The 26,840-nt window shown below is 36.9% G+C and overlaps 1 protein-coding gene across 1 annotated transcript in view; it reads right to left on the bottom strand.

The window, feature by feature from the left end:
- PTPRD (protein tyrosine phosphatase receptor type D) overlaps positions 1 to 26,840 on the bottom strand; it is a 568,194-nt gene that overhangs the window by 17,699 nt on the left and 523,655 nt on the right. Inside the window, exons 28-29 of the mRNA XM_065744335.1 lie at positions 15,383 to 15,502; positions 14,686 to 14,840 (exon numbers count right to left, since the gene is read on the bottom strand). Of these exons, the coding sequence (XP_065600407.1) occupies positions 14,686 to 14,840; positions 15,383 to 15,502 (275 nt within the window). The remainder of the gene's footprint in view (positions 1 to 14,685; positions 14,841 to 15,382; positions 15,503 to 26,840) is intronic.

Genomic DNA, 26,840 nt, shown 5'->3' with positions numbered 1-26,840 from the left:
CAGAGAGTAAGAAAATAAGGATATTCTCACAGTTCCTAAAAATTTAGGAGATGTTAAGTATCTTAATTCCATCCTGAAATCAGTGATTAAATGTTACGATTTATGTCTTGCATGACACTCAAAGAATCTGTGCCATTACCTGCAAGTTTCATTTACTTACAATTAAATCAAAGGGGAGTACAACGATGAAGTCTCACATGAGCTAAGTAGTGTTTCTAAGTTTCTATGTTTCTAAAATATTTACATTCATTCTTGTCACCGGTTACTGTCCGCAGAAGAACTCTTGAAACAGCTGAAAATTTTTACTAACAGACCAAATACATTAAGCTCATCTTTCTTAGATGACACTATGTCATGACTATCCTGACTTAACTGTCAGTGATATTGATCAATGGGACTTGGAAAGTAAGAAAATATGCAGACAAATGAAACAGTGACTCTTCTAGCTAGAGAAGAATTAATCTACTCTAAAATAAAAACATATGCATTCCAGGAAACTCCTGTGACCTCCAAGTAATCACAGTGAAAATCTCAAAAAACTTTCCAAACTCTCAATCTTTTTTTTTTTTCTTTTTTCTTTTTCTTCCCCTTCCCTGCCTTCCCACCCCCCTCCCACCTCCCCCCACATACACATACATGCTTTCAAAGAAACACATATGTAGGTCAGATTTGGTTAGTGAAGGTTTAAACCAACCTCTGGAAACTATGAATCTGTCTTTAAATGGAACATGAAAGACTGCACTTAAAATTTCTTAAGAGAATATTCCTTCCACTAATTTGAATATAAAAATGACAGAAAAAACAGCATGTGATTTTAGAAGAGTTACACAGTTACACATTTCTTGTATTTTCAAAAGGGACAGTTTCATAGAAAAGCATAGCTGACAGAAAAGAGTGATAATATAAAAGCTCAGCTGCCATTACCTATACAATCCATCCCCACATATGAATTTTACTAGAGAAAAAAAGTACTGGCCAAGTGAAATATAAAATAGTATGACAGTGCAGATATTCTCAGTACTTTACAATATAGCTCTCTTTCCTATTGGATATTAATGAAATAATGTACAAGTAACATGTTTATAATTCAATATGCCTTTTTTTTGAATCAAACATTAGAAGATCTGCTGGTAGCTGGAGACCACAGCTACAAAATTTCAACCCAGACAAAATCTTGAATATTCAGATGGAATTAGTACATTTTTTTTTGTTTCTTTGTTTTTAATTTTTTTCATATCTTATATTGCCATTTATATAGTTATTCTACCATACACAAACTAGTAGCTATTAGTGTATTTTATCACAGAAGACATTGGCTAGTTTACAGATCAAGATGTGAGATCATACACTAATGGTTTTTGTGATAAGGATGCAGAGTCAGACTTACTACATTTATTGAGGCATTTGGCTTCACTGGACTCTGACATCCTTTGGAGTGCATCAGCAAAGTCTTTTACTACATAAAGGTATCAAGCCTGGCCTTGAATGCCTCCAGGGAGTGGGGATCTACAACCTCTCTGGGCAACCTGTTCCAGTGCCACTCTCGCAGTAAATAATTTCTTCCTAATAGCTCGTCTAAATCAACCCTCTTCCAGTTTAAAGCCATTTCCCCTCATACTGTCACTACATGTCCTTATGAAAAGTCCCTCCCTAGACTTCCTGTAGGACTCCTTTAGGTGCTGGAAGGCCACTATAAGGCCACCTTGGAGCCTTCTCTTCAGGTTGAAGAGCGCCTACTCTCTCAGACTGTTCTGTAGGAGAGGTGCTCCCTACCTCTGATCATCTTTGAGGCCCTCCTCAGGATCTGCTCCAACAACTCCGTTTCATTCCCGTGGAACTGGATGCAGCACTCCTAATGAGATCTCACATCAGCAGAGTAGAGGGGCAAAATCACCTGCCTTGGCCTGCTGGTCACACTTCTTTTGATGCAACCCAGGATACGGTTGGCCTTCTGGGCTGCAAATGTGCTCATCTGAGTCATTTACCAACTATCAACATCAAATCCTTCTTCTCAGGGCTGGTCTCAAGCCATTCTCTGCCCAGCCTGTAATTTGTGCTTGGACCCACATGCAGAACCTTTCACCTGGCCTCCATGAGGTTGTCATAGTCCTGTTCAGGTTCCTCTAGATGGTGTCCCTTCCGTATGGCTTGTCAACTGCACCACTCAGGTGTCATCTGCAAACTTGCTGAGGGTACACTTGATCCCACTATCCATGTTGCCTGCAATGATGTTAAATAGCACCAGTCCTAGCTTCTGAAGAATAACACACATCACCAGTCTCCACTTGGACACTGAGCAGCTGACTGCAACTCTTTGAGTATGATTGTTGTTATGGTTTTGTGATTTTTGTTGTATTGTTGATATTCCACATCATAACATCATGTAGTGTATTGGGAGTTAAGGAGTTAACGCTCCAGCTCTGTGGATCGTTGATAGTTCTGGGTGTACCTGTCTCAGAAGAGAACCACATTCCCCAGAGGACTTTGCGATGCTTTGCATTTTTACATATTTCCGCCCAGAGGGAAAGATAAAAACTGTCTGCGGTCACGGGACTCCCTCTTCCCTTCGGGACCGAGCTCGGCAGTGGGGGTTTGTTGCAGCTGTCCGCCTTCAGCATTAGCGTAAGGCCTTCGGTTCATTGGATACTCTCTCTCTTGCTCATTTTATTTGATTCATTAGCCTCAATTCCAATTATATTATATTATATTGTGTTATTTTCCTTTCTGATATCTTATTTAGTAAATTAGCTTTCCTCCTCAGATCGTTGCCGCTGTTTTGTTCCTAGGCCCATCTCCCTTCTCCTTTTTCCCTTTTCCCCCTTCCACTTCCCCAGGGTGTGGGCCCGTGGGTCCCCTGCCTCAATTGTCACAGTACCGGGGCAAACTGTCCCGCAAACCGTTGACAACTGTCCAGCCAATTCCTTATCCAGTGAGTAAACCATTCATCAAATCTTTTTCTCCAATTTGGCAAATGGGATGTCACGTGGAACAGTGTCAAATGCTTTGCACAAGTACAGGCAGATGATGTCAGTTGCTCTTCCTTTATCGTTGATGCTTTAACTCCATTATAAAAGGCCACCAAGTTTGTCAGGCATGACTTGCCCTTGGTGAATCCATGTTGGTTACCACCAATCACCTCATCTTGATTTTACATGTGCCTTCATGAGGATTTTCTCAATGATCATGATCTACATACTTCTTACTATAGTACTGATACACTGCTGGTAAGCCAAGCCATCACTGATACGGAGCATTAATTTGTTAAACTAAATGCTGGGCTTACAGAATATTAAACCCAGAAAAAGTATAACAAAAAGCTTAGAAAAGTCGAAAAAATAAGGTTGATATTTTTCTATGTAGTTGATGAATCTAAACTTTCTAACTCAAGACAACTAAACAATAATAAAAGTATAATGCAAGGTCACATAACATTTAATAAAAGATCTTATATTTTGATTCTCTCTTGAGTGCTAAACTCATACTTCCTTTACTACCATGACATACAGAAACACCTCATTGGCTTCCTTTTTTATTTTTTTTTTCTTTAAAAAGTTGTCAAAAGATAAGTTCCTGTTTATTTCTAAGGCTGCTACAGCTTACTTATTATAAGCAAGGACCTTTATTTCATCAGTAACTCTGAGTAAAAAACCTGATCCTGTGTTGTTGTAGTAGCTATGTAGAGAAGGTTTAATATAACTAGACTGGCAACTGACATGCATTTTTTTCCACAGTTTATTCATGAGTGTAGTTATTTAATGATTAAGGAATTATGCACTCATTATTCAACAGGCACTTCCTTACTTGTCAGACTGTAATAGTAATAATAAAAAATTCCATCACTAACTAAAGTTTCCCCACTGATTATGCTTTTGTCCATATTTTTCTCCCATTCATCAGTATCTTAGTGAATTTAACCATATACTGAAAGACTGCAATCATAAAGGACAATATCTCCTTGATAATGGAGGACTAAGCTGCACATCATGATGATGACAGAATCTTATTTGTGCATTTTGTTCCCATGATTTTAGCATACATACTGAAATAATATGAATGAAACATACTTAATGTCCTACAATTCACAAAAAGAAAAACTGAGAGGCATAAGAGAATAATTCCATTTAAAAAAAAATAATATCAAGTATTAGTGTTAAAGGTTGGAATTTTGTGATTAATTTATAACTGTTTAAATTATGACCCTTTACCGATACTTCATTAATTTGGCAAAGAAAAGCAATATAATTGCCAGTATTCACAGCTCATTTGATTGGAAGCAAAGACGGTAAAATATTAACCAAAAATCATTTAGGATTTTTTTACATATATCAGGGAAAAATATTTGAGTATTAGTTTCAAATTGAATTGAACTTGCAATTTTTATCTGAGAATAAATAAAATTAGTTGTGTTATAGAAAGCATATAGAAACACCTGGATTTTATTGAAGAGTTATGTATAGTTAACTATATATCAATCCCATAGTAGTTCTCTCGTACTTCTGACAAGGTCAGTATTTAGATCATGTGGCAGGACAAGAGAAAATAGTTTCAAATTCAAAGACAGGAGATTTAGATGGAACTTAAGGAAAAAGTTTTTTATGACAAGGGTTGTGAGGCACAACGGGTTGCCCAGGGCACATGCTTTGTCCTGGCTACATTCAAGATCTGGCTGGACCAGGCTCTGAACAACATGATCTAACTGTTGGTCCCCCTACTCACTGCAAAGGAGTTGGACTGAATTGTTCCTTTAAACTCAAAAGATTCTATGATTCTATGACATTTTTTTCCCATTAAGCTATTAAGGAAATGAGTACACAGTTGAATAGCACTCTTTCTATTGAGAAAGTAGGAAAAATCTTTATGAAACCATTAAACATCCTTTTGAGTGGATAAATCTGATTGTAATAACACAAAGGCTTTGTGCAAAGAGGTAAAATTTGAATTTCATTTTAGAAGAGATACTGAACAGCTTCAAGAATTCTGATACTGGCTTACGAGAGATCTATGTGACTTCACAATTACTTTCTTCTCACTGTTGTTACAGTGTGTGATACTAGCACTCAAGAATGGTATATGAAAAAATTTTGTCATTCAGTGCTTCACCAAGCAGGATGACTTTATCCAATGTGTCTTCAACTTTATGCTATGCATAGAGGAGATCATATTTGATATGGAAGACCTGAGGCTTCTTAAAATAAAAAAGGGGGTAAAAAAAAAAAATCAGAAAATAGGGAGTTTCCATTATAAGTACATAAAGCTCAGTTGAGAGTTCCCTGGAGTTTTCATAGGTAGCTCACAAAAGCATAGGAGACTCACAAATCAAAAGATAGCCTTAGATCTTCTTATTTTTATTGAGCTTTATGAAGATGTACCTTTCATTTCCTGTGTTCTCAGAATTCTACTGCTAACAGAAGTTTTAAGCACTTTTATTGTTGTTGTTGAATGGGCTTGCAAGAATGTGATAACATGAATGCCAAAAAAGAAACTTGCAGAAGAAAAGATCCATTAAAGTATATCAAACAACCAAATACTGATAAATTTTCTCCAGAAATCCTTACAGTACACTTGGTTTGAATAGGTGCTCTAAACAAATAATGTGAGATGTCCAAGAAGATTACTGAATGCTAAAATACTCAACAGAAGTATAAGCATCCACCTCTCCTGTCTTCTAACCAGATCATCTAGAAGTTTTCCTTTCAATTAACTTTTCTGGTTTCAAGTACCTGGCGCTCATAATAAATATGTCATTTAAGTGGTACGGCACTATTTCTGATTCTGACTTTTTCTGTCTTAAAAAGAATAGAACATGACAAAGTACTTCACCTTGTCTCTTTTATGAAACTGTGGACTGGTGACTAAAAGGTCTCTGCTCTGCCCACAAGATGGAGCATAGCAGAAATTATGCAATACAGCAACTTTTTTTTCTAGTTAATTTTTTCAAGCTTTTCTCAAGTTAATTGATTTCTACTTGTCTATGACATGGTATCAATTTATGTTTGAAAACTTAGAAGGAATCAGAAATTAGTCCTCAAGCTTGAAGATGATGAAACTCTTGTAGAAAATCCTCTGTTTCAGATCTCCATGTCAAAATATCTCTTTCCAGGGAGAACTTATATTTCTGAGCAGACACATTCACAGGATTACATTTGGTTTAAATTTGATGTAGTTGCAATACTGTAATGATGTAATGAGATATACAGTAGAAAACAGAGAAGAAAAAAAATTAATCTTCTCTGATGAGCTCATACTAAGGCTCTTCCAGATTCCTGATTTCTTAGGCCAAGTGCTTAAAAAGAGGAAAAATTCTGTTTGATTTCTTTCATACCAGAGAAATAATAATGAAAATAATGGATTTTTTTTGTTATGTTTTGTTTTGTTTTAAGATATGTGTGTACACATATATAAGTATATGTATAATAGCTTTAAAATGAGCTTGGATAGAAAAAACAATTCAGCACTGCAAGATTTTCTTGGAAAAGCAGACATTGACAAAATCTGACAAGTGATGAGACTGATCTAAGTTTATACAAGCATATGAAAAATGAATAAAGATAGCTATTTAAGAATTCTGACTGGAAAGCCTCTACCAAAATATAATGATATGATTTTTGAAGCTGCATTTTACTTGCAGAGGTGATTTAAAGAGGCTTTCATGCTTATTACTTTAGATGAAAATACAGCCTGTTCAAAGTTAGCCAAACATGCCTTACAGCCAAGTTGATGCAATGTGTTTCAATGTAGTGCATGTCCATGGGTATTCCAGAATATACTGTAGATACAGCTGGGAAATCTCAGAAATACCCTTTTCCAGAATTCAGCAATTGGGTTATAAAAATATTTTCACATTTCCTGCAGATGGCTGGATTCTTTTCTTCCCTTGCAATTTTAATTCAGAATACATTATGGGCAGCTGCTGGCTCTGATAGAACCTAATTGCTCTTTTACTAGACTCAGCTGCAAGCAGTCAGATTTCCTTTTCCTTTGTAGAGTATATTACATATAAACATGGGCGGAGAAAAAAATAACCAATTAACTGAATACATATGGATAAAATGACTCACTAAAAGAACTGATCAAATAATGTATCAAACAACAGCTTAGGTCAAAGGAAATTACAGGCCTTGTAGGACATAGTAATATATATGTGGAAATAATAAGCACAAACATACTTCTAATTTGAGATATATGGAAAAGGCACTGCTTCTGTTGAAAAATTCTTAAACAAATTATTATATTTTCATAAAAGGAAGGCTATTTTACTGAGTGAAAAGTCACCATTCCCCAGGATACATGCTCAACAAAAAACATTTCCTGCCTCAAACCAAGTCAGTTCTCAGAACCTCCAGTAGACAACTTTGCAAGAAAAAAAGAAGCTGACATAATTCAGGAAATATTTTTTCTGTCTCACGAATTATTGAAACAATGACAACAACAACAACAAAGAGTGAGAAATAGCTACTTTTACTAAGGTTGTTCTATTTCTGTTACTACCAGAAAATGATATGACACATGAGAGAGAAGAAATGGACCGCAAAAAAATTATTTAGGATGTGAGGATTCCTCTGCCCCCTCCGTGATGTGACTAAGACTGAAACAAGTGAAGATCGTTTGCCTTGAAGGATGAACACAAGGCAAAGTTGTAGATATGTAAGAAGTGAAACAGCATTATCAAATGCTCTTACCTAAATGAAGACATTTAGTTAAATCAAGAGACAGGTGTTCAAAATAGAAGTAAATATGTATCAAATGAGTGAGACCTCTTATCTGAGCAAATAATCAGGAAAAAAGTCAAAAATAAGGCAGTTTAATTTTGTTATAAAAAATGTGCATCATAAACATGAGAAATAAAAGTCCACCAGTTTGTCTGGGTAGCTAAAGGAAAAGGAGGTGGAAAGAACAGAAATTCTTATGAATCAGGGCTAAGCTAATCACAAGTTGTTCACTGCTTGGAAGAAATCTTACTGAAATATTCTCTATACTGGAGTTTTATACTTTCCCCTGAAAGTTCCACCATTTGTCATTGTCAGACACAGGATACTGGTCTTGACAGATCAGTGATCCTATCTGGTAATGGCATTTACAACATTCCTTTATAGATTTCTTACTTTCAACAGAAACAATATCTTGCCCTGTGTAGTTATAGTAGCTTTTCAGGATTTCAAAAGATAATTGAAGCCTGAGTCATGGCACTGGTGATATAATCCCCTGAACTACAGGCTACACTCTAAAGAAAGATGGCTTTTTACACGTAGGACTGATTTAATCAAAAAGACAAGAAGTAGATAGTTTCTATTTGAACCTTTATGAAGAAATACTGCTTTTATTTGTTATATGCTTGCTTCTGGATTTTAATAGAGATTTTTTTCTTTTTCTGCTAATTACCAGCTGAAGAATGTAATGTAGGTAGAACGCTTTAGTTTTGCTTTAGGAGAGGTTGGTTTTCTGTGCAGAACTGGTTTTCAACTAGTCTGTTATCTTGTGATGGATTTCTAGATAATGTCTGAGAAGCAGAGTACTATTTTCCTTCTCCTCCTCAAAAATATTCCTAACAGTGCTGGACAAATGACTGCTAATGTTTGATTGATGAAATGATACCCAAAAATTCCAGCTCCATAAAAAGCTTAGACTCCAGTTATATTAAACACTGTAACTCTTGGTATATTTTGTGTAAATTGCATGTAGAATTTGAAGTAAAAAATTAACTTCTCAACATATTGTATTGGCTGGAGTAACTGATAATAAATATAGAAAAGAATGGAAGTTTACTGATTGCTGTATTTTTTTATTTTTTTATTAAGCATGGTCACTTAACTGTGTTCTTAAAAGAAAGGAATCTAATAGGAGCCTTATTGTTTCTCTCGATTTTTATATGTGAACTGAGCCTTTGAGAAACAGTGAGAAACTTGATGATCTACATCTAACATCCAGAGAGAAAATAGTATTACAGTGTTAAATTTAAGGGCTGCTCAGAAAATAATGCCTCCTATTTTATTACATTGGCCTAAAGGTCAGAGGCAGAAGTTGGTGGTATATCAATAGAGGTTGAACTTCCACACCAATATTCCATTATGATTGTTGCTGTGTAAGAGATGGCAGCAGAGGAGTGGTCTGACAGAATGATGTCTGACATGGAAGTAAGTATGAAGCAAAGGTGTGGAATTGAATTCTTTCATGCTGAAAAAAATCAACATTCATAGATGCTTACTGAACACTTCTGGAGACCAAACAGAGGATGTGAGCATAGTGACGTTTCAACAGTGGAAACAGCAATGCGGAAGACAAGCAATGTTCAGAGAGCTATGCACAGGTGTCACATAAAAAAATGAAGAGATTCTCAGTCAGCTCATTCACATTAATGATTATAATCAGGGAATTGAGTGCGGAGCTCCATTCTGGTTTCAATACATTGGAAACAATGGTGGCAAAGTTGGAATATCACAAAGTTTGCACCAAGTGGGTCCCGAGAGTGCTCACACAGGAAAAAAAGATCACTGTGTAGAAATACAAGGCTAAAGATGACAGTTTCCTGGATCACATCATGCCCAGTGGCAAGATATGGTATAATGACCATCAGCCAGAGAGAAAACAGCAGTCCACGAAGTGGCAACATTTGAATACTCTTTTTGAAGAGAAGGTTAAAGACACAGCCTTCAGCAGGTAAAGGGATGTGCGCTGTCTTTTGGAACAGGAAAAGGGTGATTCTTCTGGATTTCAAGCATGGGTAAATCATTATCTCTGACTGCTACATCACAACACTGATTAAACTGAAGGCTTGACTTCTGGACTCAGTCCAGAGAAAAAGATAACCTTTCTTTTGCAATGAGGTAACTCCAGGCCCCATAGCAGTTTGAAGAGCTTTGAGCACGTCTTGGCTGGACTGTCCTTCTATGCCTGCTGTATGTTCTGGAATTGGCACCTTCTGACTTCCAACAGTTTGGGCTGATGAAAGATGGATTTTGAGGGCAACATTTTCTAGCAACAACACTGTCGTAACAGCAATAAAACAGTGGGTCACCACCACAGGTAAAAATGCACAGCTAATAGTGTTGACTATGCTGAAAACTATTGTTCTGTAGTTGAAAATTTGCCTTATATAGTGCTATTTTGCTCTTTATATCTGTTGTGGTTTCCATGGAAGTAAGTAGGAGGCATTACTTTCAGAGCAACATATGTATATGTATGGGCTATCTTTAATAACTCATGAGGCTAATGTTATGCAATCAGCACAGGAAAAATAATAGTCTTCTTAATTTCATGTGCTTAATATTAATTATACTACCTACAATCTAATACATAGCAGCATCCCAGTGGCTGTTGGATAAGGAGTGGGGGTAAAGCACAAAAATTTTAGAATATTTGTGACATTAAAACACTTGTCATACCAAAATGCCTTTGCTATCTTTTCCTCCCAGAGCTGTCAGCTGGTCAGGGAATTTAGGTAAAATCCTGAGTTGTATTCTGATTAGGGAGAGGGAGGGAATGATAAAGCTTTTAATGTTTTTCAGTCTCCTTTGAAAGATTTCTAAATATTTAGAGGGAGGAATTTTTTTCCTACACCGTGAAAAAGGATCATTAGTCATCTGCAACTTACATACTCCCAGGATTAGAAAAGGAGCACTTGTGAGGCATGTGGAGAACACATTAAGCAGGTTTAAAAGAGAGAGACATAAAGTGAAACAGTTAACTGTAAAATAATTGTCTCCTCTCCCTCTTCTCTCTCTGTCTCTGCCTCATTCAGTCTCTCATTATGAAACACTGTCCAAAAAATCAGTAAAGAATTCTACTTTCAAAATACAACATATTTCATGTTGTTAATTTTTTAAATTTAATCAGCTTTTACTGTGCTGATTCTGCTTGTACATTCAGAGATGGAGTCACTTAAGAAGTGTTACATTAAAAAAAAAAAATCCAAGTTTTTGAGTTTGCAATAGCAGCATTAACAGTAGATACAAAAACTTCACAAGGTGTCTTAAATATACATTCTTTGGTGCTGATATTATAAAGTGAGATTCAAACACACAGGACTGCACTCACATGTTAAAATTTTTTGGTGTGTTACTGAACCAGCTTATGCTGTGATACTTTGAAAACACCAGGGCATAAAACTCCGAACACCCTGCAGTGCTATTTTATTGTGATCTGATTAGCACCTGTTTGCCTGCACTAATCCTACTTCAAACAGAAAAGTGTTCTTACTCCACTGTCATTAGATCATACATTACAGCCTTTCTAAAGCAGATTCATAGAATTGAAGACTGCATTTTTTTTTTTCATTAAAGCACAGCCCTTTTCTAGATCTGTTCTTCACAGAATCACAGAATCACGGAATCATAGGGTATGGAAGGGACCTCAAGAGATCATCGAGTCCAACCCCCCTCCCAGAGCAGGTTCCCTACACCAGGTCACACAGGTAGGCGTCCAGGGAGGTCTTGAATATCTCCAGAGAAGGAGACTCCACAAACCCCCTGTGCAGCTCTGCCAGTGCTCCGTCACCCTCACTGTAAAGAAGTTCTTGCACTCACTCATGCTGAACCTCCTGTGCTGCAGTTTCTGTCCGTTCCCCCTTGTCCTGTCTCCACACACTGCTGAAAAGAGTCTGGCCTCACCACTTTGTCCCCCACACCTCAGATATTTATAAACCTGGATCAGATCCCCTCTCAGTCTTCTTTTCTCAAGGCTAAAGAGACCCAGTTCACTTAGCTTTTCTTCATAGGGGAGATCCTCCAGGCCCTTCACCATCTTTGTGGCCCTGCGCTAGACTCTTTCCAACAGATCCCTGTCTTTTCTATACTGGGGAGCCCAGAACTGGACACAGGACTCCAGGTGAGGCCTCACCAGGTCAGAGTAGAGGGGGAGGATCACCTCCCTTGACCTGCTGGCCATGCTCTTTTTAATGCATCCCAAAATTGGCCCTCTTGGCCACGAGAGCACACTGCTGGCTCATGGTCAACCTGTTGTCCACCAGGACACCCAGGTCCCTCTCTACAGAGCTCCTCTCCAAAAGGTCATCTCCCAGCCTGTACTGGTGCATGCAATTATTCCTCCCTAACTATTAACTCCCTAATTTTTCCTCTTCCTTCAAATCAGACCAAGCAATTCTGAGGCAACAGCTGCTTGTGATGTTACTAAATTATTGTGTAAAGGGATGAGAGCTTTATGAGACATGTCCAACCTGTGGGCCACATGTGGTCTGTGCTATGGCAATTCCTGGCCACACACCATCATGGCAATGGTTCTTCCCCACCCAGCCCCAGACACACAGTTATTGCTCAGCAACATTCAAATATTATGTGATTGTGACTGACTGTGCTGAAACCAGGACATAAGAAGGGCGCACCATTGATTTTGGTCTAATAAAGGAATTTGAGAACAGATTTCAAGCTTACTGAAAAAATCAATTTTTGCAAATTGCAAAAAAAATGACTCAATTCTCAGTAAATATAAACAGATTACCTGAAAAATTACAAATAGAATGTAAAGAGTAGCGATCAGATACTCAGTTCAAAAAAATTATCATGCTTATTTATTAGACTTTTTTTGAGTCCTAACTTGGAAGAGATGTGATCAAAGATACCTGGAGCTCAAAAGGCAGGCCCAAGTGAACCTAATTGGAGAATGAGAGAAAGGCTATTCATGTAGTCTATGTAGACTTCAGCAAAGTCTTTGACATGTCTCACACAGTATTCTCCTGGAGAAGCTGGGAGCCTGTGGCTTGGACAGGTACACTCTGCTGGGTAAAGAACTGGCTGGAGGGACAGGCCCAGGGAGTGATAATGAATGGAATTTAATACAACTGATGACCAGTCATAAGTGGTGATCTATAGGGCTCAGTGCTGTGGCCAGTCCTGTTGAATATCTTTATTGATGACCAAGACAAGGGGGTTGAACACACTCTTAGTAAGTCTGCAGATTACACCAGATTGGCAGGAAGCATCAATCTGCCTGGGGATAGAAAGACCCTACAAAGGGATAACTGGGCTGAGGCAAGTGGGATGAAGTTCAACAGGACCAAGCGCTGGGTCCTGCTCTTTGACCAAACAAACTCCAAGCAATGCTATAGGCCTGGGGCAGAGGATTTGGAAGACCCTGTAGAAGGACCTGAGAGTGTTGGCTGATGCTCAGATAAAGATAAGCCAACAGAGTGCTCAGGTGCCCAAGAGGACCGATCACATCCTGGCTTGTATCAGAAACAGTGCTGCCAGCAGAAGGGAAGTGATTGTCCCTCTGTACTCAGCACTGGTGAGGCTGCACCTTGAGTACTATGTTCAGTTTTGGGCCCCTCCATACAGGAAAGACATCAAGACCCTGAAGTGCGTCTGGAAAAGGGCAATGAAGCTGGTGAAGAGTCAGGAGAACAAGTCTTAAGAGGAGCAGCTGAGAGAACTGAGATTCATTTGTCTAGAGAGGAGGATGCTCAGGGGAGCTCTCTGCAGCTACCCGAAAGGAGGTTGTGGCAAGGTGGGGGTCAGCCTCTTCTCCTGCATACCTAGTGATAAAACTAGAGGGAATGGCTTCAAGTTGCAGCAGGTTGTATTCAGGTTGGAGGTTAGGAAAATAATTATCCTCCAAAAGAGTGGTTATGCACTGGAAAAGTCTGTGCAGAGAGGTGTTAGAATCACCTTTCCTGGAAGTGTTCAATGAACATTTATACGTTGTACTAAGGGATATGGTTTAATGGGGAAATACTGGTGGTAGGTGAACAGTTGGACTGGATGATCTTGGAGATCTTTTCCAAGATTTGTGCATCTATGATTCTATGATCTTTAAGGTTCCTTCCAACTAAATCTATTCTATGATTCTATGGCAAAATGAATTCCACAAAAATCAGCATTTTTATGAATCCACTTTGAATGGGACAACACAGTAAGTTGTTAATTATGATAACAGTTCTAGACTGAGTGGGTCACTGGTTATTTCTATCAGCATTTGTAAGTGTATGCTGCTAATTTTAGTGTGATTTTACGTATTTCTAGATGGTTTGCTTGTATCAAAGACTTCCAAAGATTTCCCTTTTCTTTGTCTTTAGTTTCTGTGCTACCAGAATTTTAAGAGAAATTGATGTTGCTCTTTTTAAAGTTTATTAATTAATCTCTTGTGGTGTTTCAAATGTTTTGCTGGTTGCAAACAACACGGAGCACTAATTTCCTGGGAACTGAGCTTACCATGTTCTCTACATAAGGCTTTTGCCATTCCATGTCCTCACAGTTCTCAAGTGAGGCCATGTAAATGAAAATAGACCAAAGTTTCTACTTATTTTCAGCAAAAGTTGCAGTTCAACGTACTTATTTTTCATGTTATTTACTTTCCTACATGATGTAAGTCGTAATTTCAAAACCTGTTTTATTTTTCATAACGTCTTCCAGTATGCAGTCTCTTAAACCAACATGATCATCTTAGTTTTCATGCTACTATCTGAATAATATGGATACTTTTGTATCTATACAGATATATGCTAAAGTCACCCTTTCACTCTGCAGAACTTCGGATTTTCTAATAATAATTCACCTTGTACAAACCAAAGGAAATATTTTCAGCCCATCTAACTTGTCACTTCCACACTCTGTTCCCTAATTTTCACTGTAATTATCTCTTAGACAAACTCAGAAGTCTTTACAAATGAAGAGAGTATTGAGATTTGCAATAAATCAGAAAGCAATAATCTTGACTTAAAAAACATTCTGTGCTTGCCTGCAATGCACAACCATCGGGCCAGCATCAGGTGGGTTACAGGTCTTGACACGTCTCAGGAAAGCCAAGAATGGTGTTGGGTGTTCTGGAACCCCATGATCAGGCCAGGCAGTGAACTGGAATTGCCTCACTTCCCTTTTCTCACTTGAACCATTCTAAGAAATGAAAAAAAAAATTGACAAAATTGCCATTTTATGTGATATTAGCACCACTAAGAGAAACACTTGGGGAAAAATATATGCCAGAGAAGACCATTTGAATCATATCTGGTACTGAGAAAAACTGAACTCAGGCCATGGAGGTGTGGAGATAAATATGTTTTTTATATTCAAAATTGCATGATTAAAACAATGTAAGATCTTTAATCATACTGCACAGGAACTAATCACAATAGATCTTCTTCCAGTTAGGATGTGAATAAAGAGAGTTCTGTATTAATCTACAAAACTCCATGCTGGAATAAGAATATATTCTGACAGTAGAAGACAGTTTCATTGTTCAGTGGTGGAAAAAGGAGGGGATGAGAATAAAGAGAATGAGGAAAAAGGAGAAGGTAGGAATAAAAAGAAAAGAGGGAATAAGGGAGTATGTGGAGGGAAGGTAGAGATAAATAAGGAAAAAGAGGGAAGAGGAAAAGAGGGGAAGGGAAAGGAAGAGAGGGGAAGGCAGAGAGGGAGAATAAAAAGAAATTATGTACCTTGTAAAGTGCAAATGTACGAACACAGTATGTTGCCAATTCAACCGTGTCTAAAAGGGTCACTTGGATGAGTCCGTAAGTTTCTGTGCCTCTGCTTGGCCAGTACTGATCACACTTCACCTGTAGTGAAAAAATATACATCTGTTTAATACTGTAAAACTGCCATTTGTGGCATGCCTGAGTGTAGGGCACTCTGAAACTGTAGGGTTTCAGAATGTACGGAGTAACAATGTTGAAAAACTGCTATGGATCAGAAAACAAGAAGTTTATTTCATTTTCCACAAAAACTGCTTTTCTGATAGTGAGCCTTATAATATCTTCTTTTATAACGGGTATTTATATATTTAGTGGTGTGTTGTGGATGGTCAAGAGTACCAATATGTACAGATACTATAGAGAAAAATCAATTTATAATAGCTAAGAAATGATCTAATTAACTCATTTTTTCACAGACTAGAATTTAATAACAGTAGTAATCCAGTAATCCAGCACACACAAGTTTTTGAATACTTGTTATATTTAATGTATTTCACATAAATCTCAAAACATATAGTGTTCCTCAGATGCTAGAATGTTGGTTACTCCAAAAATAATGTGTCCTATTTGTTTTCATGGAAACTACAACAGATTCATAAAGCACAATAAGACTGTTTGATAGAGCAAATTCCCAGCTGTAAAATACTATTCTTCAAAATACTGTTGTTAGCTGTGCATTTTTTCTGTGATGAACAAGAGCCTGCATACTGTGATCATAAAAACATGCACCAGAAAAGATGGCTTACAGATGCTGTTGCCACTGTTGAAATGCACCACTCACTGCCTCACTGTGCTCACATCCACTAGTGGCCTTCATAAACATGCAGCAAACACTGATGAATGTCAGTGAATGCAGTTTTTCCACATGGAAGAACTCAATGACACCCCTTTGCTTCACATGCATTTCCATTTCAGACACCATTTTGTGAGAATGCCCCTCTGTTGCCAGTTGCCACATGACAACAAAATGTAATGAAATACTGGTGGGAAGATTCAACCTCTACTGCCATACCACCACCATCTGACACTGTGGGACAGTGTAACAAAATAGGAGGCATTAATTTTGGAGCAGCCCTAGTATGAAACATATATAGTGTGTTCAGAAATATCTCAGTATAATATTTATCTGAGAAGTAATTTTAGTATGCAGATAAATTAAAAAAAAAAAGCACCAGCAACTGTTAAGTGCACTGTGAGAACACAATTTCCTTCTCAGTGCAGTGCTATTATGCATAAAACAACATTACGTTTGCAGAAATTTAAAAGATACAGTTTGGTAAAGTTCCTTCAACACATTTTAAAAGACACAGAGTGTTTCATTCAGATATCTCCATTTTGATACACTATAGATTACAGTCTTAACAAGCTGAAATAATTCTGAATAAGATAATGTATAAAAGAACCATATGCTTACGATATTTTCTGAGTGAATATCATTTTTAGTATTTATGATGAAAGCTATTAAGAAAAAATGAATGCAAGGAGTCTAATATATTTAAAGAATATGGAAAAAATAGTATGGTGACTAAACAAAGATGTATGAGTTTCACTGACAGATACGTTAAACTGGATGTCAGTTCTGTCTGTAAAAAATTCTTATTAATTAGCCTTGCCTTCAGTAGAGAAAAATGTACTTATTTCAGTAATAATGCATTGCAGTTGTTCAATAAGTGTCTTCATTAATCACTCTAAGCCAGATTCATATAAAGTCTGATGATAATAGAGCAAATTGTAGGAAACAACAAAAGTAAATTATAACACAGTATTTCTCTGTAATAAATAAATAAAAAATAAAAAAATAATAATAAATTAATACACTGTATTTCTATTTTCTTGCTGATCCTCCCCAAAAATTGCTTTTTGGGGAGACACTGCTGGTTACAGGCCTCCAACCGGACTCTGCACCGCCAACGACAACCCTCTGCACTCTGCCAGTCAGCCAGTTCTCAACCCACTTCACTGTCCACTCATCTATCTCACACATCCTTAGCTTTGTTATAAGGATGTCATGGGGGACAGTATCAAATGCCTTGCTGAAATCAAGGTAGACTACATCCACCGCCCTCCCCCCACCCACCCAGACAGTGACAACATCATAGAAGGCCATCAGGTTGGTCAAGCATGACCTCCCCTCGGTGAACCCATGCTGGCTACTCCTGATAACCTCTTTTTCTTCCAATGTCGGGAGATGGCATCCAGCACAAGCTGTTCCATCACCTTTCCAGGGACAGAGGTGAGGCTGACTGGCCTATAAATGCCAGGATCTTCCTTCTTGCCCTTTTTGAAGACCACAGTGACATTGGCTATCCTCCAGTCATCAGGCACATCCCCCATTCTCCAAGACCTCTCAAAGATGATAGAGAGCGGTTCAGCAGTCACCTCTGCCAGCTCCCTCAGCACCCGTGGATGCACTCCATCGGGTCCCATGGATTTATGAACATCAGCGTTGCCTAGGCTACTTTGTAGAGCTTTGTAGAAAAATCGTTCTTTTCAGTTAAGCTGGAAGAAAACTTTTTTTGTCTGATCATCAGTCTTTGTTTTTCTTCATTTATTAACTTTTCAAACATAAACTCCAACAATTTTCCAATTTTATTCTGGGATACTATCTGTGATAGCTAGCTGAAAAAGAATGTTATTCCTGGAAGATGGCTTTAACAGATCAAAAATAATCACAATTTGCAGATCATAGTACACGTTATTCGAAAGTAAGAACTATGAAAATAAGTCTCAAATTTTTAGAAAGAAAAACTGATTTTGGACTGATGCAATTTGTATTTTCTGGAAAGGCATTTGAGTCATTAATTAATTAATGAAACTACATCCTTTATTCTTATTACATCCAGATTTTTCTCAGGACAAGAAGTCTTAAAAGATGTGTTGTTATCTTCCTCATAGATTTTTTGTCTATGTGATTACAGCACTTACAATATCAACATCCTTAGAAATATATCATTGTGAAAGATGAGAACAATGTTTTCTACTGGCATTCCCAGGAGAAAATAATCGAATAATTGAGACAATCAATCGTTAACACACTACTATCTAAGACAGAGATCCTGTTAAATGTTTTATCCAGATTTTTGAAAAAGAAATGATTACAATACCAGACTGTAGCTATTACAGAAAGTTTATTTTTGGGTTACATATTAATCTTTTTTTTAGAAAAAAAAATCTCAAATTCCCTACGTCACCCAAAATGTAATATGAAATATTTACAAGTCTATTTTTAAAAAGTGATCATTAGACATATTTTACTTTAGTTCTTGAGACTGTTTCTCACAGAGAGGACTAAGTAGCTTCTCTTAAGGGAAATTTCTTCCTCACTTGTACGTGTGATTTGGAAACCTGGCAATTTGAGTATGGTAAGGCATAGTGACAGTGAATTGCATTCTTATAAAGAAATACAGACCAGGGAGTTAATTTATTTTCAAACTAATTTTGCAACAAGATTTTGGTAAACTTCATAGTCTTCATTCTCCTCTTACTCACTCAGTTCCTGGTTTCAAGGACTGAGTTTTCCTTTGCAGACTGTATTCACTGGTACACAGTGAGCGATTTTTGCCATCTTAACTCTACAAGAATAAAGAATGACCTTTCCCTGGTAATTTTCTAATGTTCTCTTGCCTGTCACTATAGGTAGCGTGAAAAATGAAAGAGTCACATAAGCACAAGTCACATAAGTGAGTTCTTTCATACTCACTGGAAATTTTGAAGAAAAATAAAATTAGAAATAATGACGAGAACACCACTTACTACTATCTTCCCTATCTCATACTGCCAAATTGCCATATATGAGTTCTCACAAGTTCAGCTCTCAAAATACATATAAATATATTATGAAGTCTTGTAGATAACATAACAATAATCACAGAATGACAGAATTATAGGGGTTGGAAGGGACCTCTAGAGACCATCAAGTCATAACTAATGATAACCACATTCTTGCAGCCTGCTTCTCAGACACACACATATTTTCTTTCTTTACAACTCTTACATGCAGATCACATTTACTTTTTTGTGGAGGTTTGAGCATTCTCTGAAATCAATGGTAAAAGTAAAGATAAATGCTTCATTTTACATTAAAAATGAGAATGTTGAGAACACTCCAAACTTGAGGGGTTTAACTAGCTAACAGTCTTAAGAATGCTTATGGGTATTCACACTTCAGCAAGCTACAGACAACAGAGTTGCATCAATAGATGTGGTGGAAGGTTACTTCCATTTGAACATATAAATACAAACAATCCTGACATTCAAGAGCAGGGAAATAATATTCCAATACAAAGTTCCATCACTTTGACTGAAAAGTCCCTTAATGTGAACCTTAACACATGAACTGTTACAGACCATCTGAGATTATGAGGTCAAAATGCAGTTCAGGGAAGACAGAGTAAACTAATAATAGGCAGATTCATATAATGTATTCCTTGTTGTAAGAATACCATATGAATTATGTAAAATCTGAAATAACAAATAACAGTAATATGTGAGAAACTTCTTCACAATAATAGCCCTTCACAGATAAAAACACCAGAGATCATTTTCAAACAGCCTTTCTTCAAAAAGGAAATATCTCTTTAAATGTCCCTTCCAACCCTAACCATTCTATGATTCTATGATACTAAAATGCTAAATTATAATAGTATTAGTGCAATAGAAAAGTAGTGCTGGTAGTTGCTAATGAAAACTGCCTTAAATGCTAAAAGGCTAGCTGGGTGCCTCAAACATTTCAGCTAATGTTCTGTCTGCAAGCAATTGCTATTTAAAGTAATTGCGCTTTTTGCAACAATGCCTTGACACATAAGTATCGGGATGACTTGAGTCTAAATATCACAGACAATAACACTAGTGTGACAGACTGTAATGAAAGGATTCTAAAAGAAAAATTGGAACAAAACTCCGACATTTAGGAGGCTGTTTTAGGATAAAATTTGGCCATGTGTCATCCCTTCATTTTAGTGCAACCCTAAATGGCTGATCAAAATTTTGAAGTTCTATGAGAAATACAGGTGAAGAAAAAACAGTTTATAGTCTTAGAACTTGGTTTGAAGATTTAATGGAGTTCTAATTTTTGAAAGATTTGAACACTTTTCACTGGACGACAGAACTTCTAGTCCTCAACAAGAGGATTCTCAAAACATCTAATTGTTTCTGGATATTTTGGTTCTAAAAATCATTTTTTTACAATGCATAACGGAGAACAATAGTATGCAGTGATCTCTAATATAGATTTATAGTGGATACATACCTGTAAGAGAATATAGACAAAGATTTTACCCTACAAGCAAGAGAAAGCAAGGATGTATGGTCTGGAAAGAATATTAGGATGACATCTGGATGTATAGAGATGGGATCAGGAAAGCCAAAGTACAGGTGGAATTGAACTTTGCAAGGAATGCAAGAATTAGGAGAAAGCATTCTATAGGTATATTGGTCATAGGGGGAAGCTCAAGTAGTGTGTATCCACTTTGATAAATGAGAAGGGAGAACTGACTTAAACAGACATGGATAAGGCTGAGGGACTCAACATGTTCTTTGCTTTAGTCTTCACTGGTAGTCAGGCTTCCCACAGTCTAAAGTCCTTTACACTTTTTGCAGGATTTGGGGGAGAAAAATCCCTTCCAATGTAAGCAAAGATTAAATTTGAAATCTCTGATGGGAGTGAATAGGTATGAGTTGCTGACACCTGATGGCATGCACCCCAGGGTCCTAAAGGTCCAACTGGCTGATGTGGTTGCCAAGCAACTCTTCTTCATATTCAAAAAGTCACGTGTATGTCAGGTGAAGACCACAGTAACTGGAAAAAAGGAAACATTACTTCCAATTCTAAGAAAGAAAGACCTGGGAAACTGTATGTTAGTGAGCCTCACCTCTGTGCTTCAGAAGGTCATGGAACAGATCCTTCTGGAAGCTATTTTAAGGCACATGCAAGACAAGGAGGTAACTGAGACAGCCAGCATTGCTACACTGAGGGCAAAAGGCAACTGATCAATCTAATATCCCATGATGGAATGTCTGTATTAGAAAAGGGAAGACAAACATCTCTATCTTTGAATTGGAGAGCGCGGTTTAGTCAATTAGAAGTTGGTTGAAAGTTTGAAGCCAAAGACTTGTGATCAATTTACGTCCAGATGGAGGTTTGTGTTGAGTGGTGTCTTTCGAAGGTTCATCTTAGGACTGCTGCCATTTAATAAATAGCTTTATCAAAGTGACCTGGAGAGTGGGATTGAATGCATCCTCAGCCAAATTGCAGATGATACTAAACTGAGTAGTGCAGCTGTTGCTATGACAGAAGGAAAGGTTGCCATCCAAAGGGATCTGGGCAAGTAGTGGGCTCACATAAACTTAGTGAAGTTCAAAAAGGCCAGGTTCAAGGTGATATGTTTGGGTTAGAACAAACCCAGATAGAAGTGCTGACTGGAAGAAGAATACGTGGAGAGCAGTGGAGTCCTGTGGAGGACCTGGTGGATCAAAAACTGGATGTGAGTTAGCAGTGTGCACTGGCAGCCTAGAAGTACAATAGTACCCAGGGCTGCACTAAAAGAGGGGTAACTAGCAGAGTGAAGGAGTAGATTTTCCTTCCCTGTTCTGACCTTGCAAGGTTTCACCTGAAGTACTGTGTCCAAGTCTGGGGCCCTCAGTACAAGAAAGATGTAGAGATCTTGGAACAGGTCCAGAAAATGGCCACTAAGATGATCAGAGGGCAGGAGCACTCTTCCTGTGGAGGAAGGTTGAGTGTGTTGGGCATGTTTAACTTGGAAAAGAGAAGGCTCTGGGGAGAACTCAATGCAGTCTTCCAGTACTTGAAGGAAGTGGATCTACTTTTTACATGGTCTGATAGTGATATGACAAGAGTGAATGTATTTAAACTAAGAGAGAAGTGAGTTAAGTTATATTTTAGTAAGAATTTTTTTACTCAGAGGGTAGTGAGGCACTGAAATAGGTTGCCTAGAGAGGCTGTGGATACCCATCCCTGTAGGCATTCAAGGCCAGATTGGGTGGGATCCTGGGGATCCTGATGTAGTGATTGGCTATTCTATATTATACAGTATTTAAGCTAATTGATTCACAGCAAACTTCTGTTCTTTAGTTAAAGTCTGCAAATGATTAGTAGGTTAGCAGTTAATACTGAAGAATAATAGATAATTAAAAAGATAATTCCCATTATGAACATTATGATTGAGTGTGGTACAAGTATTAAAAAGAAACTGACTTTAAAGGGAGCATTGGGCATATTTGAAATGTGCTCTCTAACCTGTCTTTCATCTTTATTTATACAAGCTAAGAACAGTTTAGCATTATATTCAGAATTCATCAACCTGAGGTCCCCTTTCGTAACTCTTCATAACAGCAGGGCCTAGTGAATTTATTTTGAAAGATGAATCTGTCAAACAGTTTAAGTACAGCTGGATTTTCCAAAAAGGTCTTGAAAAGTTTTATATGAAGTAAACTCAGAGGAAACAAGGAATGGGCTAACTACTTTTATGTGTCATCCTTTTCCTGTACTCAAGGCTGATCACACAAGCAGTCTGAATATTTCTTTAACTGAAAGAGATATCATATTAAAATATGAAGGACATATTAAACATTCAAGGAGTCTAATGAAGATTTTCTATGGTCCATACAAAAGAGCTATCTCTCTTAGCTGACATGAATATTACATAAGAAAGTAATGCAAAAAAAACGTAAAACATCTGAGCAAAAAAGTTCTGTTCTTCTCACAATTTTTTGTTCACTTGAAAGATGGAAGTTAAATGAATGAGAAGGGATGAAGATGAGAAACAGACCACTGGAGAATATTCTAACGCTTTAGAGGCCTTAAAATGTTTAAGTTTTGAATTTGAATTTTTGATTGGAACTTTGAGTTGCAGTGAGTTTTGTAGTATTAGTTTAATACATGGATAAAGCTGTTAATCTCATAAATGCATTGCATGCATTCCTGTGTAATTTCATGTTCCTGTGAAATTGATCAGAAAGAGCATCCCAAAAGATATCTATTACCAACACGAACCTCTCAATACGAGCTGTATTCATTAACTTTCACAGAAAATGAGAAAAACTTTGCAAATGAAGGCAAATTTAAATCAGAATATTCTTTTTCAGAAACACTTGTCTGATGAAATTGAAATTTAAACGTGTTCTCATTGTAAGTATCAGTCTTGAGTCTTTCAACGTATTCTGACAAATAAGAAAATCTACTGCTATTATTTTTTTTCTAAATAATACTGAATTAAATTACTAGCATTTTCAAGCTTGAAATTCCTTTAAAAAGGCTCTGCAGTGGTACAGTACTATATGGCACAGAGCTAAAAGAAACAGGAATTAATACCTGCTCTTTAAAATAAATACGCAGAATTTTTATTTTTGTGAGGAAAGCTTATAACTCAAAATGTTAATGGCCATGCTCTATACATGTTCCTCTATCTGCAATAGGAAAAAAATTATATGAGGTAGTACTTTATGTCTTACCGCAAGCACAAAGCAAATGAATGGAGCAAATAAATTCAAATTACAGACTTACAATACAGTTTTCATTAAAGCCATTGTCATACATGCCTCAGGAAAACCTTATTTTCTGGAAAATTACCGGTTTACCCTAAAGCAAAGAGAAACAACTTTTTTTATGGACACAGAATCATAATGCAAAAAACTTGGTGGTGCCTTGACAAATACTTGTTACTGAGCAGGTATTGCTTTATCATTTAAAATAAGGCTCTAATATAAGCAGTTCTTGACAGCTTAAAGAGACCACAGAAATCATCCTACAGTTTGCTTTCTTCATGACGTTATATTTTGAAAGTTCTTTCGATAGTTTAAAATAGATAATCTTTGCTGCAAAGTCAATTTATTACTCCTAGAGCCCCACAGGAAGGGAAAACAGTTGATTGGCATCATCTTTTTAACAGCTCTTCATGTACCTGAAGGCTAATACATTTTCTTTCATTCACTACAAAAACAAAATCAGTTATTTCTAACTTCCCCATATATAATTTCTCCAACTTCTGATTAATAACATTCCCTTATAGATACTCTGTTACCAATAGCTTTTCACTTAGAGCATTCATTCTGTATGTGCTCAATTCCAAATGCATATAAGCTGAAATAACATGACTCAGCTTGACAAAATTGTTTTCAGGCTATGTATATCTTTTATGACTATATTAACTCTACTTATAGGATGGCTCTTTTGATCGATGATGCAACAGCTTGAGTTTTAGCTGAGGCCTCTTAGCATAGCATGTCCTCCTGAACTGTGCCCAGAAGAATGGTCATTACTGGTGACTGTAGTTTATGTTAGCAAGTGTGCATGATTAGATTATTGCAGTAGCACTGCATGAATTTAGCACCTATGCTGACTGCTTTTGAATGAGAGTTGAGCACACCCTGCTCCTGCTTCCCTGAGAATGTTTCTATAATGAACGAATAACAATGAATAATAATGTTTCTATAATGTAGATGGCAAAAGTTCATAGTTCTTTTGAAGTAGATGGAGATTCCCAATCTATTATATAATATTCCTAATCTAGTACCTACAGTGGTGCAGAAATGGAGATTCCCCCTCATCCAGTACCTACAGTGGTGCAGAAATGGGATGGTGTTATTCTGGGATGGTGGCCATCACATACTGTTGCAGTTAAAAAAGAAGAGAACCAACCTGCTTGCTTGCTTGCTTGCTTGCTCATTTATTTATCTATCTATTTATTTATTTGTTTGTTTGTTTATTTGTAAATCTGATGAATTCATGGTGCTCTTGAGTTTAGACTGTTTCTTTTTATTGGCCAGCTAGCTAGTTCTCTCATTCACTCTTCTCTTGGCTCACTTCTTAGCATATTGATAGCACTGAAGAAAGGAAATAAATCTCTAGAAGTACATTATTGATAAATTAGTGATTAATTTTCCACTAAAACCGGGGAACAAATAATTACAAAACAATACACTTAATTCTTATTTAATAAAACAATAAATCTTAGAACATGAGTGCTATCTGCAATGTACATCCTGCCCAGTAATATGCATGCTAGAACTCTTAACTTACTTCTCACAAGATGAACATATGCTTATTTTCTAGTTCAAGCAGAAAGTAGATCACATTTTATTTACTTCTTTCCTACATTTAAACACATATTTTACGGCTTTTAAAAATAACATTTTTATCCACTTCTGCTGTCCATACACTAGTCAACTGTTTTGTTTGAAGTGAAACACAGTTGTACTTAGGAGTATATTAACATAATTTGTGATGGATTGTTAAGTGCATGTATTGATGACTTTTCTACTCATGTTAGTGAAGGAGTCTTATTGCCACGTGTAATTGATCCAGTACTGAGATAGAAAACAGCTCCAGTATAACCAGTCAAAACATACTTGTCATGAAAAATCTCAAATTTACTGCTGAAATCCTGCACAACATATTGAAAATTACGTTAATCAAAATCCCACAAAACTCTGCAGCAGGACTTGTATTTGCATGGAAACTTTCATGCATTTCAGACAGAAAATAGAGCTATGTTCTTAGATTTCTTTGCTTACTATTTACTGCTGTGATTGTAATATCACTTTTTCTTACCTATAATCAGGTAAGCTACATTTCATATCAGTTCCTAATCTGCCATCAGAAAATTAAGATTCACTAACACTGTTAGCAATTTTTGCCTTTGAAGTGGAAGATAAAGGTTCTCCCATCTGCCTTAGTACAAGGACTGTGCATGGACTTGATATAAGTTCCCACAGCAAGGCTATCATCGTAAGTTTATTTTAAAGTACAATTGCACTTCTCATTATGCATATTCAGAATTTATATTATTTTATACTTAATAAACATATATTCTTAGCTTATAATACTGATGACAGTACTCACTTCCTGACAGCCAAATGACTCGGGAGCAGGCAAGCAGGATGTCAGAAATGAAGTATCCTCATGTACTGTTAATCACTGGCAAATTTGAATGAACCTGGTAGTATCTCTATGAAAACAAAGCCTTCCTTGACGGTACTGAAGTTCAGGATCTGCTTCATATCTGAATAATTGCTAGGATCAATACGGATCAATATGATGTCATACCATCAACAACAGCCTCTGCTGTTGTGGAGCAGAGTAACAGAATAGGAGGCAATACTTTCAAAGTAACCCTCGCAAATTATGTGCATGATAGCTAAAAGATGGAGCTGACTTTCTGTACTCTGGCTTTCATCAAGTGAGATTCAGGTGATGACATCTAAAACAAAACTGACAAAGTGTGAAAGGTTGTAATTTAAAAATCTTCTCTTCCTAAATCCTTCTTATAGCCAAACGAATAAACTGTGGATTAACTGTAGTATCTCTAATTGATGTACTCAGTAGTAATATATAAGCATTCTCAAACCTGAAGATATTCAGACATCTAACACATGCTAATGCACCAACTTTGTTTCTGAAGGTGCG

The sequence above is a fragment of the Cyrtonyx montezumae genome, unplaced genomic scaffold, assembly GCF_038088225.1.
Source record: "Cyrtonyx montezumae isolate F1298 unplaced genomic scaffold, pur_monq_1.0 scaffold_30, whole genome shotgun sequence".
Classification (NCBI taxonomy): domain Eukaryota; kingdom Metazoa; phylum Chordata; class Aves; order Galliformes; family Odontophoridae; genus Cyrtonyx; species Cyrtonyx montezumae.
This window is presented reverse-complemented; position numbering and strand designations above follow the sequence as displayed.